Source organism: Pinus tabuliformis, chromosome 1_2 (assembly GCF_031772625.1).
Source record: "Pinus tabuliformis cultivar Carrire ecotype Pingquan chromosome 1_2, CPIR1, whole genome shotgun sequence".
In the NCBI taxonomy this organism is placed as follows: Eukaryota; Viridiplantae; Streptophyta; class Pinopsida; order Pinales; family Pinaceae; genus Pinus; species Pinus tabuliformis.
In genome coordinates, this window is record NC_142298.1 from 604,934,242 (window position 1) to 604,950,071 (window position 15,830).

Here is a 15,830-nt window from a genome sequence, read left to right on the forward strand (position 1 = left end):
TGCCCTCCATATGGTGGCAATCTAGTGTTCAAAGGATAGATCGGCCTTTGAAGACTGGATTGCCCAAATTGAAACTGGTATACAGGATCAATTTGCTGAGTTTGAACATAAGAGATGATGGATAGGATTCTGGATGAACAAGTAGGAACAGACCATGTCATCGAAACAGTCCCTGGGTGAGCTCCATCTAGTAATTGATGACTAGTTGGGACAGATGGTATACCAACAAATATCATCGAAGTGGCAACAGGAAGTTCTGTTGTGGCTGTATCAGATGACACAGTCCTATATTTTGATGGCTGTTCAGACATATTTAGTCTATCCAAAAGATTTCCTAGCGATTCGACAGGAACTTGCGATGAAGGGTGATCAAAAGAACTAACTTTAGTGGTAGAAGGATATAGGTGGATCCCAGTCCCAAAATGCAATGAGGTACTAGATGGAAGATCCTCCACAATCTCTTCTATAGCAATCAGTCCAGGTGGAAGAGGTAGACCGTCGGGTCTGTAAAATATTTCTGGTGCCGAAGAAGGTATAGACTCTACAGCGACAAATGTTGGAGGGGTGACACATTCCAAATCAGCCCTAGATGGAGCTGGTTCAGGAATAGAAGTGTTTACCATTACACTAGGATCAATTCTAATGTCCTCTTGTAACTGCGGAACTTCTTCTGTAGAGGCAGGGGTACCAGAAATAATTGGAGTAACTGGAGTCTCTGAGGATGTTGAAACACAAGTTTCAAATAAACCAAGAGACTTCGACCTAGTTAAACGAGATCACTTGGCCCAGAATGATTTCGTTTCCAGACTCAAAGATGATTGACTCGTTAGTCTCAGCGAACGATGGGGTTTTGATTTACTTTATTCCACGATTGCGGATTACTCGATCAACTCAAAATAAATAGGGGAAAATGTTATTTTGAATTAAATGAATTTTATGACTCTTTGATACAACTTGTTTTTTCATTTTTTAAGAGTCGAGAAACAGCTAAAGGTGACTCTAGTCGCCTTCGATCTTTAATGAGCCTCAAGTGACAAGTGCTCAGATGGACCTTTTCTTTTAAGGAGTCTAAAAAGGAACGAAAGTAACTTCTCTGGAAATCTAGACTAAGGGATTACCAAACCAATCACAAAACTACAATATACACCTCGGTGGTAAATTATAGAGAAATTACTGAGGACATTACGTATGGTAGTCAATCTTCCCGAATGCTGTGTTTAATGCATTGCGATTGATAGGGCGGCAGACACGACTTCCTAAGGATAAAGGATATCATCCTATTGTGGTATCGCAATATATACTCGACGGTACCTGGGAGCACAAGTCCGTACTGGCACTTTTCGTATCAAAGAGGATGAATCACCCAACCTACAATGAAAATGATAGCTACGAGGCTTTACGACACCAAAATACATCTCTAGCCTAGACCTCTAGATGTTGTGCATTAGGTTCCAAAGCGTTTTTATGTTCATTGAGGTTTATTTTACAGTTGATCTTTCTTAAGAAGTTTTCCTTTCAAGGTTTACCGCGTGATGTAGATGTAAAATTCCTAAATATGCAATCTAAGATGATAAACAGTCGTTTATTTTCTTTTAGAAATGAAAATCCTAGCTACTAAGGAAAGAAAAGTATGATTCTTTCAACCTAGAGCAGAGAGCACACACTAAATGCACTTTTCCTAAATAAATTCTCGCATGCAGTCTAAATGCAAATGCACATGCATGTATTTGTTTTTTTGTTTCCTTAATATGAGCATGCCAAAAAGAAAACAAAGTATAGATTTGAACTACTCTTCTTCATAGCAACACTTTAGCAATTTCTTTTCAAAACGAAATGAAGACTAAGATGACACTTTCAATTTCGGATGGAAAACTGCTTTTGACACTCAAAAGAATTGACAATTCAAATCAAATACAATGGCAAAAGTACAATCGACTATCTAAAAGAGGAAGAGTTTACGACACTCTTTTCTTGACTGAAAATGACAGTTGCGACACTTTCAATTCACTTTCAATAAAAAGGACTGTAAATGATGAAAAATACATTAAAAAATTCACAATTCCTTATCAATGGAGGCTGAATAATGTAAAGGAAGAAGGTTTCAACAATGATATACTGATCATGGACAGCAAAACTACTAAACAGAGCTGAAAATAATGAATAAAAAACCAAAATCGAGAGGTAGAAATAGTCTCACTCAATCATTGCACCTGTCCTTAAGGGAAACAAGGATGCATCTCACCTGCAACACATGAGAGGTGCGATGCATCCAAGCGGCCAGTTAGAGACAGTGCGATGGACTAGCGAACAAAACTGAGCTTGTTCTTGCTCAAAATTTGCAGCTAAGTTCAGTGATTTAGGCTGAGCTATGATAGAAAATAACAACAAAGTATAGGGGTATAATCTTATGAGGTTAATGAGCTACCACAAGGGCACTTAGGATGTTTGCAAGTCAGATGTTCAGTTCATAAACCAACTCGAAGATTGACTGAAGCAGCGTTAATCTACTTTGCAATTGCATAACAAAAGCAGTTTGAAGGCTAGCTAGCTTCACTTCAGGCTTCGTCTGTAGTTTATAAAGAAAACAATAGTAAGAAACAAACAAACTATTCGTTCCCCAGTAGAGTCACCATTTTGTTTCCGAGAAAAATAGTGTCTACTCAGATTTGTTAGTCCCACTAAGACGGGTAGCTATCTTAAAAGCAAACAATTCAAAGTAACTTACATTTTCCTTTATGAGAGATAGATGAGAGAGAAGCAGAGAGCACCAACCTTAGTCTTTCGCTTGGCTCCTTGCTTGTTTCCTCTCTCCTTTGATAGAGCTTCGCCACTCCTTTCTCACTTGTCCCGCTTCAAAGAACACCTGTAGAGTCAAAGCAGGAAAATGCCATCAAAGCATAGAGATTTATAACCATAAACAATGTAGAATCAGATGTACATTAACAATACAAATTCATACACAAATAAAAGATTCAAAAATATGCAAGTATATGGAGGAAAACTCAAATAGCTTTATTGATAGAAGTAGTAGAAGAGAGGATTGCAACCCATCTGTCTGATCCAACGCCATCCTCCTAGCATGAAAGCCCTCTTCACCTCATGAAAAGCTAGATCACCCAACAATACAATGCTTCACATAGAAACCAACAACACTTCCTTACAAAATACAAAATCCCATCCTTTGGATCTCTAGGATGAGGGACCCATATATAGATATTTGCAGGGGGGTGAGTTAGGTTCTGGGATTTTGATTAGTGTCATTTAACTGATAGTTCTTGGTTCCACTTGGAGATTTCATGATCTCTTACTCATTCCTAGGCGAATTCAGAGAGGTAAGTGTCATATGAGCAATTTCTAGAAGATTGTTTGGGTTTACACCTAGCAAAATGCCTCTGCCATTTGTCTGCTCTCGCTCATCACACCCTATAGAAGGGATTTTCAGTATGCATTGCACCCTTTGTGTGTAGCAGGTGAGATTTTTTGCACCCTCAGCATGGAGCAGTTTGTATGGTCTAGTTTTGACCAGTTCTGAGCAGTTTTTCAAGGAGAACTTCTGGGAAATGACGTAAACAGTTGACCTTGATCCTTTAGGGTTTGAAACAACACTTTTAGGGGTTTAGAAGCCCTTGGTTAATGGACATATGTGATTGGGTTTGCAGTGCCCAATTATGTCTATAGTAGCAGCAGAAATAATACTTCATTTCATTAATGTAAAATACTAAAATATGATTATAAACATAAATGGAAATAAACCAGCTAGGGTGATGGTAGCTTATGTCTGAGAAGAGATGTAGTGGCTACATGACTCTGAACTATGTTACAATAAGGCTCGAAGGCCTATTTATTGTTGAGAAACAATGGAAAACCCTAAACAGCCAAAAACCTAACCCTAGGTGATGAAGCACCAAACTATGGGCCTCGTTTTGGGTAAATTGGTACATCAACTTCCAGAGGTCGTAACTTTAGCATACAATCTCTATTTGACAAGTAAAGTACCTCATTAGAAAGATATATCCGAGGACTAAAACTTTGGGATGAGAAACATCGGTCCATTTATTTAAACACATCCATGGAAAACACAAGTGTAAATGATAAACATGAGTGTGTATTTATTATTGACAATGATATACATTTATAGTACATTCATGTGACCGTTGGCTTCCACATTCGAAGGTCTCTTGGACTCTCATGGTTGTTCACATTCTACACCAACCCATAGAGGATTAAGTGTCCAACATTCCCCCCCTTAATCTGAAGGGGTATGTATGAGTCCAAGAAGAGAGATGTAATACAAAATGTGCAAAAACTGCATGGCAACACTAAGCTAAATGTGCTCTCTCAAATGTTGGTATAAGGGAGGTGGTTTAAGGATGACCACCAACATTGGAACGCTTAGTGTAGTTCCCAAAACTCTTCCATGTCTAGAATGAAGCTCAGGTCTTCTACTAGAGGAAGTGCTCCTGATGTTTCAAAGAGGGAAACCTTCAACCATGAAAGGGAAGTCTCACCCCGCATAAAAGGGAGAACCTCAACCTAAAATGGGAGGTCTCAACCTATGACGATTTGAGGAATGACTGGTTTTATGACAATGCTTACATGGATGAAGATCAAAGCAGTGATCTTTCACATGGCTAACTCGGTCATAGTGTTGGCATTTCTCAATCTATTACTGTTGTTGTGGAAGAGAAGCAGAATCTAGAACAGCTGAAGGTGAACTGTCATGAAGAAATCTAGCACTTTAAATTGGATTGGCTTGGAGTAGTCTGGATTATGAAAGGAAACATCCTTATCATATCCAAGACCTGTTATGTGCTGGTTGTGGACAAGCTCTTTCGAAGGTCTGATGATGGGCTTGGGAAGTGCAAACTAAAATTCTTTTTCTGCATGTAATTCTGCTCCTTCATTGGGTACTAGATCTACATTATTAAGTTGTTGTTGGTGGGATTTTGTTTCAATGTTACTGATTCGACCACTTGCTGGCTACTGAAGGATGTCATGATGCTTATGTTGTTGTAACCCATCTTGCTGAAGTTGAGATTTAGGCTATAAAAAATCAATATTCTCTTGTGTATGTTGCAAGCAAGTTTGAATGTAAAAAAGAGTTTCCTTGCTAATGGTTATTGTGCTTTTAGTAGTTGACATAATTAGAGTTCTTAATATCTCTAATAAAGTGCCAATTTGAGTCATTTTTAAAATTTAATAGGTCAACTCAATTCATCAACAATAATCTAAAATAAATAAAACTCGGTTCGTAACCTTCAATGTTTCAAACCAACATAGAGAGCAATGCCAAACTTTTACAATACTAATGCAGAGAATACACTTGGTAATTTATCCCAATGGACAAAGATTGAATGGGCTGATATGGGACTATTTGAACTCAACTTGGCACTCCAAAAAAGCTGCTACAGGTGTAAGAAATCAACTCGGTCTCTGATGTATAGGTGGTCGCATGTATAAAAAAACAATCCAAGAGGCACACACAGCTCTGAACTGTAGGAGAATGCAAGTGATAATATTTCTTGCTATCACTACCCTCCTAGATTCATTTTGTAAATTGTTGCTCTTAGTGCATACCTTTGCTTGCGAGTGTGTTGTAATAGAGATGAAGACTCAAAGAGAGTTGCACCCTTCTTCAAATCAACTGCTCTAAAGAAAATGATCAAAGCCTAGAAGCTTCTGAAATGGGAAGTATGGATATTATGAATAAGGAACTTTTGCTTGCGCTAAAAGACATTCCTATTCCTTAGTTTCATCATCAAGATGGTCTTTAACTGCTGACTCTATTGAAGGCTGCTCTATTCTTCATACAAATTACTCCATAAAAATATGTTGAATATGCACTACAGAAACCTCTTGTTCTCTGGTTAAATGGAAGACCAGGTTCCTCATCCATCAGCTATAGAGTAGCCTTTGAATTGGGGCTATTTTTGGTGGAGAAGAACGCACCACACCTTCGCTTAAATAAATTTTCTTGGAATAAAGTGGCAAATATTTTGTTCTTGGACTTCTCTTACACAAATAGATCCTTGGATTTGAATGAACTAGGAACAAAATTATAGCTGAGGATTCATACACTTTCCTATTAAAGTTTTTCAAAAGGTTTCCATAGTACAAATCTCGTGAGTTTTACATAGCTGGAGAAACATATGCATGATATTATGTGCCACAAATTTCAGAGTTCATATTCGATCGCAACAACCAAGGACATCCATCAATGCATTTCCCATCATGAAGACTTTGTGATTTCCCACCTGAATGGTATGACAGATTATGCATGGAGTCATGCAGTTATTTCAGATGAATATTATCACAGTGTCAAGGACTCAGTTTGTACATGCTTTTTTGTGTGCATCGGCTCGATAAAACTACATCACGCCTTGCGGGATCTGCCAAATCCCCTTACTCAAGACCTTAAAGCTTCAAAAAAATTTAATTCAACAATCTTGCATCTTCCAACAAAATTTAAAACAAGCTTTTCAATCCTGAGTCTTTAAACTTCAATCTTCAACTTTGAGACTCAAACTTTCAATCTTGAAGCGTCTTTCACTGAATAAATCTCAACCGGCAGTAAACTTAAAAAAAAATCCACTCAACACAAGAACTTCAATCTTTTTTTGACCAATAGCTCTTGTTCTCTCATCTTAAAAGGCTTAACCAAGCTTAACCAAATATTTTAACTTCAATCTCCTACCGATCTTTAGCCATGACTCTCAAGCTTCCCCAATCGTAAAGCTTCAAAGTTCAAGTAACCTTATATTTCAAGTAACAATAGTTTTTAATGCCAAATGGAGGCTCGATCAAACTTGTGTGTTAAATCAGGTTACATAGGAGCTCAATCGAGATTTTTTTTGAATGCTCGATCGAACTATGTCTAAGCCCTTAAGTATTTCTATCAACTTCTTAAAAATTGCTCAATCAAGTGCTTAAATGGCTCAATCGAGCTCCCTATTTTCACCAAAACACACCCTCGCTTTGCAAAAATGTGCAACCCAAATCCATGCATAGACCCTAGAGAATAGTACTACAGAAAAATATTTTAGAGGAACTGAGAAAAAATGTAAAAAATACATTGATTCACCTATATAAGAAAAATTAGGATTAGCTATCTAGAAACCATTCCAACCAACCCTTCCCATCATCAAGGCCTAAATATCATGGATCTTAGGTATAAACATGTTTGTTAATGGACAGATAGCGTTAGAGGCCATCCTCCGATAGAAGAGAAACCTTAAATCTTAACTCCTTTAATCAAATGGTTAGGTAGTATTGCTAAAAAGACTCTTAAAGACATCTATCTCTGGTATACAAATGGTATATCGATCAAATGGAAGATTGGTCATTACGCAGGTTAGTTATCTCCCCTAATCTTTATATTTGAATCAATTCTTTTGGGATGTGAACCTGAACCAATCCATAAGCAAGATGAGATGTTGGGGAAGAAGAGACTACACTATTATTAAACAAGGATATGTATGGCAATTTGATAAAGAAAACATTCTTGTAAGGCATGTGATTTGGAAAAAACTTTGGGCCAACAATGTTTCTCCAAAGATTAACATTTTTAGTTGGACATATACATTGGGGAAGACCTTAAAAATTAACATACTATTAAGAATAGGGATCCTTGCGAATTCTAGATGTGAGCTTTCATTAGCCTTTGAGGAAATAAAAAAAGATAATCCAAATTTATGCAGGAACGAAATGAAAAAAAATATTCAAACATAAACACATAACTACAACAAAAAATGAACTTCAATTCATTAGTAACAAAATAATGAAATTTTTTACATCTATAGTGGAAATAAACTATCTCGGGTGATGGTAGCTTATCTCTGAGAAGAGATGTGATGGCTACATGCCTCTGAAACTATATGACCATGAGGCTGCAAGGCCTCATTATTGTTGAAAAATAAGGGAAAACCCTAAACATCCAAAAACCTAACCCTAGGAGATGAAGCACCAAAAGTTTGTGGGCCCCGTTGGGGTTAGTTAGTACATCAACTTCTCGAGGTCGTAACTTTGGCATATGATCTTCATTTGATGCATATGATATCTCGTTAGATATATATATATATATATATATATATATATATATATATATATATATATATATATATATATATATATATATATATATATATATATATATATGAGGTGCACAAATTTCAACTACGAAACCCCACCTTATCCTTTTGGTTTGCCCGTTTTCCAAAAAAATTGTCATTAAGGGCCTCAAAATGGCTTTGATGTTTAGGACCTAAAAAAACCAAAAATAGTAAATTGTGCTGCAATTAATGAAACTGAAAGAGACAGTGTTGGGGATCCAAGTGGAATAGTTGGATGGCCACCAATATCCACCTGGATTAAAACACATCTTCCTCGAATGCCCTCATGCCGAATAGGTATGGATTTTCTTTTCTAAAGATATTGATCCTCACATCACCTCTCCATTCACATGAACATATTTGTTTGCAAATTGGTATAAACACTATGGTGGTTCCTTTCATTCCAAGCCAAAATTCAAAATGGTTTGGATGGTTATCATGAAATTTATACTATGGAAGATAGGTTCGGCTCAAAACAAAATCATATTCAAGAAATTCATCCTTCTTCCTAAATATTTTATGAAAGGGACTTAATTTTCTCCCCACAAATTCTCTTACCATAATTTCTCATGCCAACCAGATTCCCAATTGGATGAATCAAAGAAGGCATGGTGGTCTACTTCCATCGACTTGGACAATTCTAAAGAGAAAAAAATATGAAAATTTCCATAAACTCATGCTTGCAGCTTCAATTAGACTCAAATGAGTTCTATAAATGGTGGACAATGCAAGGATCCTATGTTTTATTCTTTGATGGAGACTCGAAAGGAAATCCAAGGGAGGTAGGTGGGGGCGGGGGTGGTGAGGGAGTTATTTTTTCATTGTAAGAGTAAATGAAGGAAGGCTCACTTGTAAATTCAGGATGAAAACCAACCACTTAGCAGAAGAATATGCTCTTCTTAAAGCCATTTTCCTATGAAAACCTCTGTAACCAAACTCATTAATCATGTTCAGCAATTATGTCGTGTTAATAAACTACCCGGTTAAAGGAATAAATGCAAAACACATAGGATTGAAACCCACAATAAACCAAATTTGGGAGTAAGTCTTCCACTTCGCATGCAAAGTCGAGTGGTTTCATGTTAAATAGAAACGCAATCAAATTGTGGATCCCTAGACTTTTGAACCAAGCATTTGGTTATTACTTTAACTGATGGTTTATCTTAGTTCTCTGCATGGATAATTGAACTTGATATTAGCCTACTGGTAGTTTCTCTTGTCTTCTCCCCTGCTACAATAATAATCATGGATTTTGGGGAGTTATGACCAACTCGTATCTCCATCCAAAAATATGAAACAACCATTGAAGGGTTGTGATTCAAACTAAAAGTGGTCCTAGGAATATTGGTATCAATAGAGAGATCTCTGGGAAAGGATATGGACATGGCTTTGAGAATTTTAATAAACCTCAGGCAAAAGATTATCTCTCTGGAGCAAAGGGTTTGTAGCATTTCTAACCCAATTGCAGTTGTGGTTACTTAACATCAGGAAATAATGAATTAGAAAGATGACTTCTTGAATAGATCCTCTACATCAATTGTGATCATCCTAACAGATCAATTGGATGCTTATGATTGTTTACCATCTTGTCCACCTCATTGATGTTTTATCTATATTAAATTATACTTTTGGTTGTTATCATATCCATAAGTTTAGTCTAAGGAAGAATTTTGGTTTTTGGGCCATTGGAAAAACATAGTTCCACCCATGCAGACCTTGCTTTCCTTCTCTCCATGTTATGTGTTATCTATTTCTTTTATGGTGTGTAGTTTATCCTCTATAGGAAATTTTTTAAGTTTGGACTCAAAATACAAAGGAATCTTGATATCTATGTATCTAACAATAGAGAGATTCTCCTATAACATCAAAATTTTGTAACACTTCTATGAGCTTTGAACATATATATATATATATATATATATATATATATATATATATATATATATATATATATATATATATATATACATACATACATACATACATACATAGAGAGAGAGAGAGAGAGATATTTTATTTACATTTACATGAGTAAATTAACAAGTGTTGCATGTGATCTTAGTCCCTCAAGAAGAAGTTAGAAAAATACGTAATGCATAGTTAAACTAAATATGACTAAGTATATAAGTAATTGGTGCTATTTTTTAAAGGATAACTAGAAAAATAAATAAAAAATAGTATGTAGTCATAGAATTTGTAGAGGATTGAAGAGTTTAACCTAAAAGTAAAAAGAGATTTAAATCTCTCTCACACACACAAAGATATATAATGCAACCAGTTAAATGTAAAATAACTTTATATCATATACTTGTTAATAATAAGAATATATAATATTATTATATTTATATTATATAATGTATATAATATTGTCAAAAATATTTTTCATAATATTACAAGTTTTAAGGGGAAAAACAATGGAAACAATTTTTTTTTTGTTAGCCATGGGTTTTTCTTTTTCTTTTTATTGACTTTTAATTTTCAAAATTAAATCCCTACCATCTATCCAATAATTTTTTATGATTAAATTCAAATTCTTGAAGCCCTATTCCAAAATTGGCATTCCTACCAATATAATCAACCTAGATCCATCTTAACTTTGGATCTATCAAGCTTTGAGAGGATAAAATATATAAGATGAAAACATCTTTTTTGAAGGGAAAACTTGAGAAAAGGTTTGCGCATCTAGAGATTTGATCCCTCTCAGCGGTTGATAGGTTCAAAGTTAAGATGCATCCAACTATATATATATATATATATCTGTGTGTTTATGTGTGTGTTTTATTTGACTTAGACAAAATGTTTATATAAGAGAACATTACAACATCTCTTTCGTATTGGGAGGAGTGTCTCTCAGCTCCAATAGCAGGCGCTAAAACACTTACCTCATGATACATCTCACATTAACAAGATTTAAAAGAAAAATCATAAAAATTAACTAATTTATCACTTTATTCTATATTATTATTCATTATTCATTATTAAAGTCATAACCCATATTCATATGACATTTTTTTATTAATGAATTAATTAAAATGGTAGAAAAGGGATTAACCCTTTTGAGATAAATCTCAATTTTTTATCTATCACTAGTACTAAGAATATTCTACAATATCGCTTGGTGGTTAAATCCTTACCGTCCACCTAATAATCATGAATAATTAAATTAAAACTTTGAAATCCCTATTTCAAAATAAACATAGCTTAATTATTATATGCATTAATGGATACAATGTAGCCAAAAAAACATTTCACATGTTTAAGAATTTCATATCGCAATAAACAATTGAAATAATTGTTTATGTTAGCCATTGATTTTTTTCTTATTATATTTCAATGTATTTCCTTTTAATTTTGACATTTCTAATAATGTTGAAATTTTCATTTGCTACAAGAGAAACCTAGATCTGTCTTAATGAGGGCCCAAATATCTCAACGTGAAAACCTACTTTTTGAGTGAAAAACTTGAGGAAAGGTTTGCATGTCTAGAGACTTGATCCTTCTCGACACTTGATAAATATGGAGTTAATATGGATGGATTAATTTTTACTTTTTTCAAAAGCAGGTCAACATTTTCATTAATATAAAGAGTTGGTTTCAGGACCACAACTTGTACATTAGTCTACATATTCAATGATTAAACTCCCTTCGGATGTCCACACTATAGTTAGCTTATTATTGTGGCTATTTTTGCCTACCATTCCCAAATGAAGCCTGTTATATGCCTTACAAAAATAACATAATAGAAATATATATACATAGCATTTAAAGGATTCTAACTATGGGGATTTATTTGGCATTGGAAGACCATTCTGAGACAAGTGTTCCAAGACCCGCTTGAGTACCTTTTTGCTTTATTTGCTTATTGGGTGACTTTGCTTTTTTTTGTTTGCTCTTAGTTGGTCCCACTTCATCCTTGATCAATTGAATCCTATTGTTTGAACTCTCTTTGATTTTAGACACATTGTTTTCCATAGTTTTCAAATCAACCCAAATCTCAGTCTCGAACATCTCTACTTTACTCTGTAGTAGTTCGAATTTGGTGTTCATTAGGAGTTGATAAGTCTCCCTTTCCTTATCTTCTACAAATCCTCTATGGTTCAAGTTTGCTAGCAACCCTTGGAGTGACTCCAACAACTTGGATAAGAGCTTACCCAAATATGTCTAGTCCACCTCACAAGATGAAGTCCTAGGCTCCGTCATGGATGGGAGATGCCTTCCCACTCTATGAATCTAAAAAGATGGCAGTCATCATTGGTAATAAAAAGAAATGTTCATCAATATGATGAGCTAGGTCGAGGAAGAGTAAATGTGTACAAAATGAGGGTGCAAAATTATCTTTTTAATATATCACAAAAATAAAAATTTGTTAATATTTTAGACAAATATTTATAATCAAAACATAATTAATACAAATTCAACAATAAATAAATTTAACTAACAAACTTCAGAAATATTCAATTTCTACCTCTCCCATGAAATTTGACCCTGTAACGTCGTGAAGACTAAACCCCACAAATATTTTATCGTTCCCTTATTGTAACCCATTCGTTAACTCTTCTTCCCCTTATATTAATATTGGTATAAGAATATGAAAATAGTGGAAACCAAACTTACACACGTCGGTCTTAAGACAAGGGTACCGGGTGAACAAGTTGTCGGCATTAGTAAGCCCTAACGCATGTCATATAAAAGGAGCAAATCAGTGGCCTTGACGGGAGGGTGCGGGAGACTTACGAAGACAGATAGGATTCATTTACACGAACAACTTGTCGTGGCTCAGCCTTTTTGGTTAAAAGAGGGAGACATCTCATCTGTAAAAGTGAAAGGATTGCCTGCAGGCTGCAATGGACGGGTTTTACGCTGCCATTGGAAAGCGAGCACGCAGGGAAAATGAGGTTCCTGAGAACAATGATGGAAATAAGAGGCTGAACTCTGGCACCGGTAGAGAGCGAGCTTTGCCTGGCGCTGACAGTACTGTGTATCGCATATTATGTCCTGTTAATGTGGTAGGAAGTGTTATAGGAAAGGCGGGTAAAGTTATAAAATCTCTGAGGCAGCAGACGCGTTCGAACATCAAAGTTACAGATACTGTTCCAGGCGTTGATGAGCGCGTCATAGTAATCTTCAGCTCCCCGTCAACCAACCACAACGAGCAAGATGGCGAGGATTGCAATGAGAGTGAAGTTGAACCTGTGTGTCCTGCTCAGGATGCTCTTCTTAGAGTGCACTCTCTTATTGTCCAACAATCTTCTGGCACTGATAATGACGTCGACAGAGAGAGACAACACATTGCTCGGTTACTGGCTGCTAATAGCCAGATTGGAGGTTTAATTGGAAAAGGTGGAAATAACATTCAAAAGTTGAGAAGCGAATCGGGGGCACAAATTCAGATACGCCCAAAAGATGAGTTGCCGGGCTGTGCTTTTAGTTTTGGTGAAGTTGTTGTCATATCTGGAGATGCAACCACTGTCAAGAAAGCACTGTATGCAGTTTCAGCTTTTCTGTATAAACACCCACCTAAAGAACAAATTCCTTGGAGTGATATTTTATCTGCAACGAACCCAAGCTCACTCGTTCCTTCTGGTGTGCCTGCATTATTTACTCCGCCAAATTATGTTCCGCAACGAGATTCACTGTTTGCTCATCACAGTTCAGGTGCTCCAAGAGTAAATGGTACTTATGGCTCCGGCCATTTACCAGCACTGGGAGGATATGGAAGCGAAGCTGCTCGAAGTTCATGGTCTCTTAGTTATAACCCTGCTCTTCCCATTGCTCCAAAATCTGGGAATTTTGCTATTGAGAAAAGTCCGGAGGAGTTTTGTATTCGAATAGTATGCCCAAATGATAAAATTGGAGGTGTGATTGGTAAGGGCGGCAATATCATCAAAAGCATGAGGAAAGACACAGGAGCAAGTATTAAGGTTGAAGACGCACAATCAGATTCAGATGAACGTGTAATTGTAGTTTCTTCAACAGAGTTGGCTATTGATGGGGTTTCACCTACGCTTGAGGCAGTCCTCCAATTGCAAGGAAAGACTAGTAGTGCTAATGACAATGATGAAGGTAGCATTTGTACAAGGCTTCTTGTTCCGTCAAAGCACATTGGATGCCTTCTTGGTAAAGGTGGCAACATCATCAGTGAGATGCGGAAGCACACTGGGGCAAATATTAGCATATTTCGCAAAGAGGAGCGACCCAAATGCGCCTCCCAAAATGAGGAGCTGGTTCAGGTTACTGGAGAGCCGAGTGTTGCTAGAGATGCACTCATCCAAATTACAAAAAGGATGAGGGAAAGCATTTTCAAAGAGAAGTTTCATGGTGCTACCAACGCCCACACAGTGCCTCTTTTGTCTAGTCTATCTGTACCCACTGCGATCCCTCTTTCATCATTAAGTTATGGCACAAGCAATATGATCTAGGATTGCCAAGGTAGATCAGGTGCTCTATTGTAAAATTTTCTTTTTTTTTATTAATTCATTTTTTAAATACATATTTTTTATAAATATGTACCGTATTAAGTGATTATCAAATTTCAGTTTGCTTAATTGATTTTATTTAAATTCATCAGGTTAATGAATTTTTATTAATTCATTTTTTAAATACATATTTTTTATAAATATGTACCGTATTAAGTGATTATCAAATTTCAGTTTGCTTAATTGATTTTATTTAAATTCATCAGGTTAATGAAATAAATTGAGGAAATTTATGATGTACTTTTATGTTTATAATTAAAAAATTAAAATAATTTATTTTCTATTTCATTTATAAAATGTTATATAAAATTATATTCTATAAATAATTTTAGAAAAAATTAGAGATTCAAAACATGATAATAGATTTCCGTAGATGAAAAAATTATATAAGTGAATAGAAACAGTTTCCCTTCCAATAATGTTATTGTACATACTTATTAGCTTTTTATTGTGAATCTTGGTTATATTGTTCATATAGCAATGTTTACAATTCATTAAGCGGATTACAAGGATTGAGATGGCAAGTATTGGTTTGTGCCTTGAACATTCTACTCATGATCTATGTGCTCATGGCAAGTGTTGGTCCATGTCCATGCATTGATATATATGCTTGTGGCAAATGTTTTTCCATGTCCATGCATTGATATGCATGCTTGTGGCAAGTGTTTGTCCATGTCCATACATTAATCCACATGCTCCCATAAGTGTTGCTCCATGTCTATGCATTGTTGGGGAAAAAGAAACATGGGAGCACCATCCTAGCAAAGCTTCATGTTCCTTTCTTAGGGCAACAATTAAAAGAAGGAAAGTAATGATGTATGGGGGTAGTTGAGGAACATTTTCAACGCTACTCATAGGATCATTGCAAAAGCATTCATAGGAGTTGTGTAAGTGTTTTGTCACCTAAAAGAAGTGGAATGTCTTGATTGACAGAATGTTGTTCAAACCATTTAAGGACGATTAAATGATGAAGAAGAGAAGAATAATGTTGCAAATTGGAACAATTTTGCATATTTGTGCCTATAATAGCCAGTGGATCAACACCCATTTGGAGTACGCTAAACTTGTTTAGTGAAAATTAAAAAGACAAGAATTTTGTATCTAAATACTTCATCGAATAAATTATAGAAGATAGAATCATTGAAGATAATGTTTATTTGCAAGTTGTACAAAATAGAGGCCCATCAAAATTGGAGATTATGATGCATCTCTTGGATATGGAATAAGGGGATATCATTTACAACAT

General features: G+C 35.6%; 1 protein-coding gene across 1 annotated transcript; it reads left to right on the forward strand.

Moving 5' to 3' along the window:
* The first annotated feature begins 12,952 nt into the window (after positions 1–12,952).
* On the forward strand, positions 12,953–14,527 carry LOC149207088 (KH domain-containing protein At4g18375-like). Its single transcript, XM_089397922.1, has one exon. It carries the CDS (start codon positions 12,953–12,955, stop codon positions 14,525–14,527), a length of 1,575 nt encoding a protein of 524 aa, XP_089254048.1.
* Positions 14,528–15,830: the final 1,303 nt, after the last annotated feature.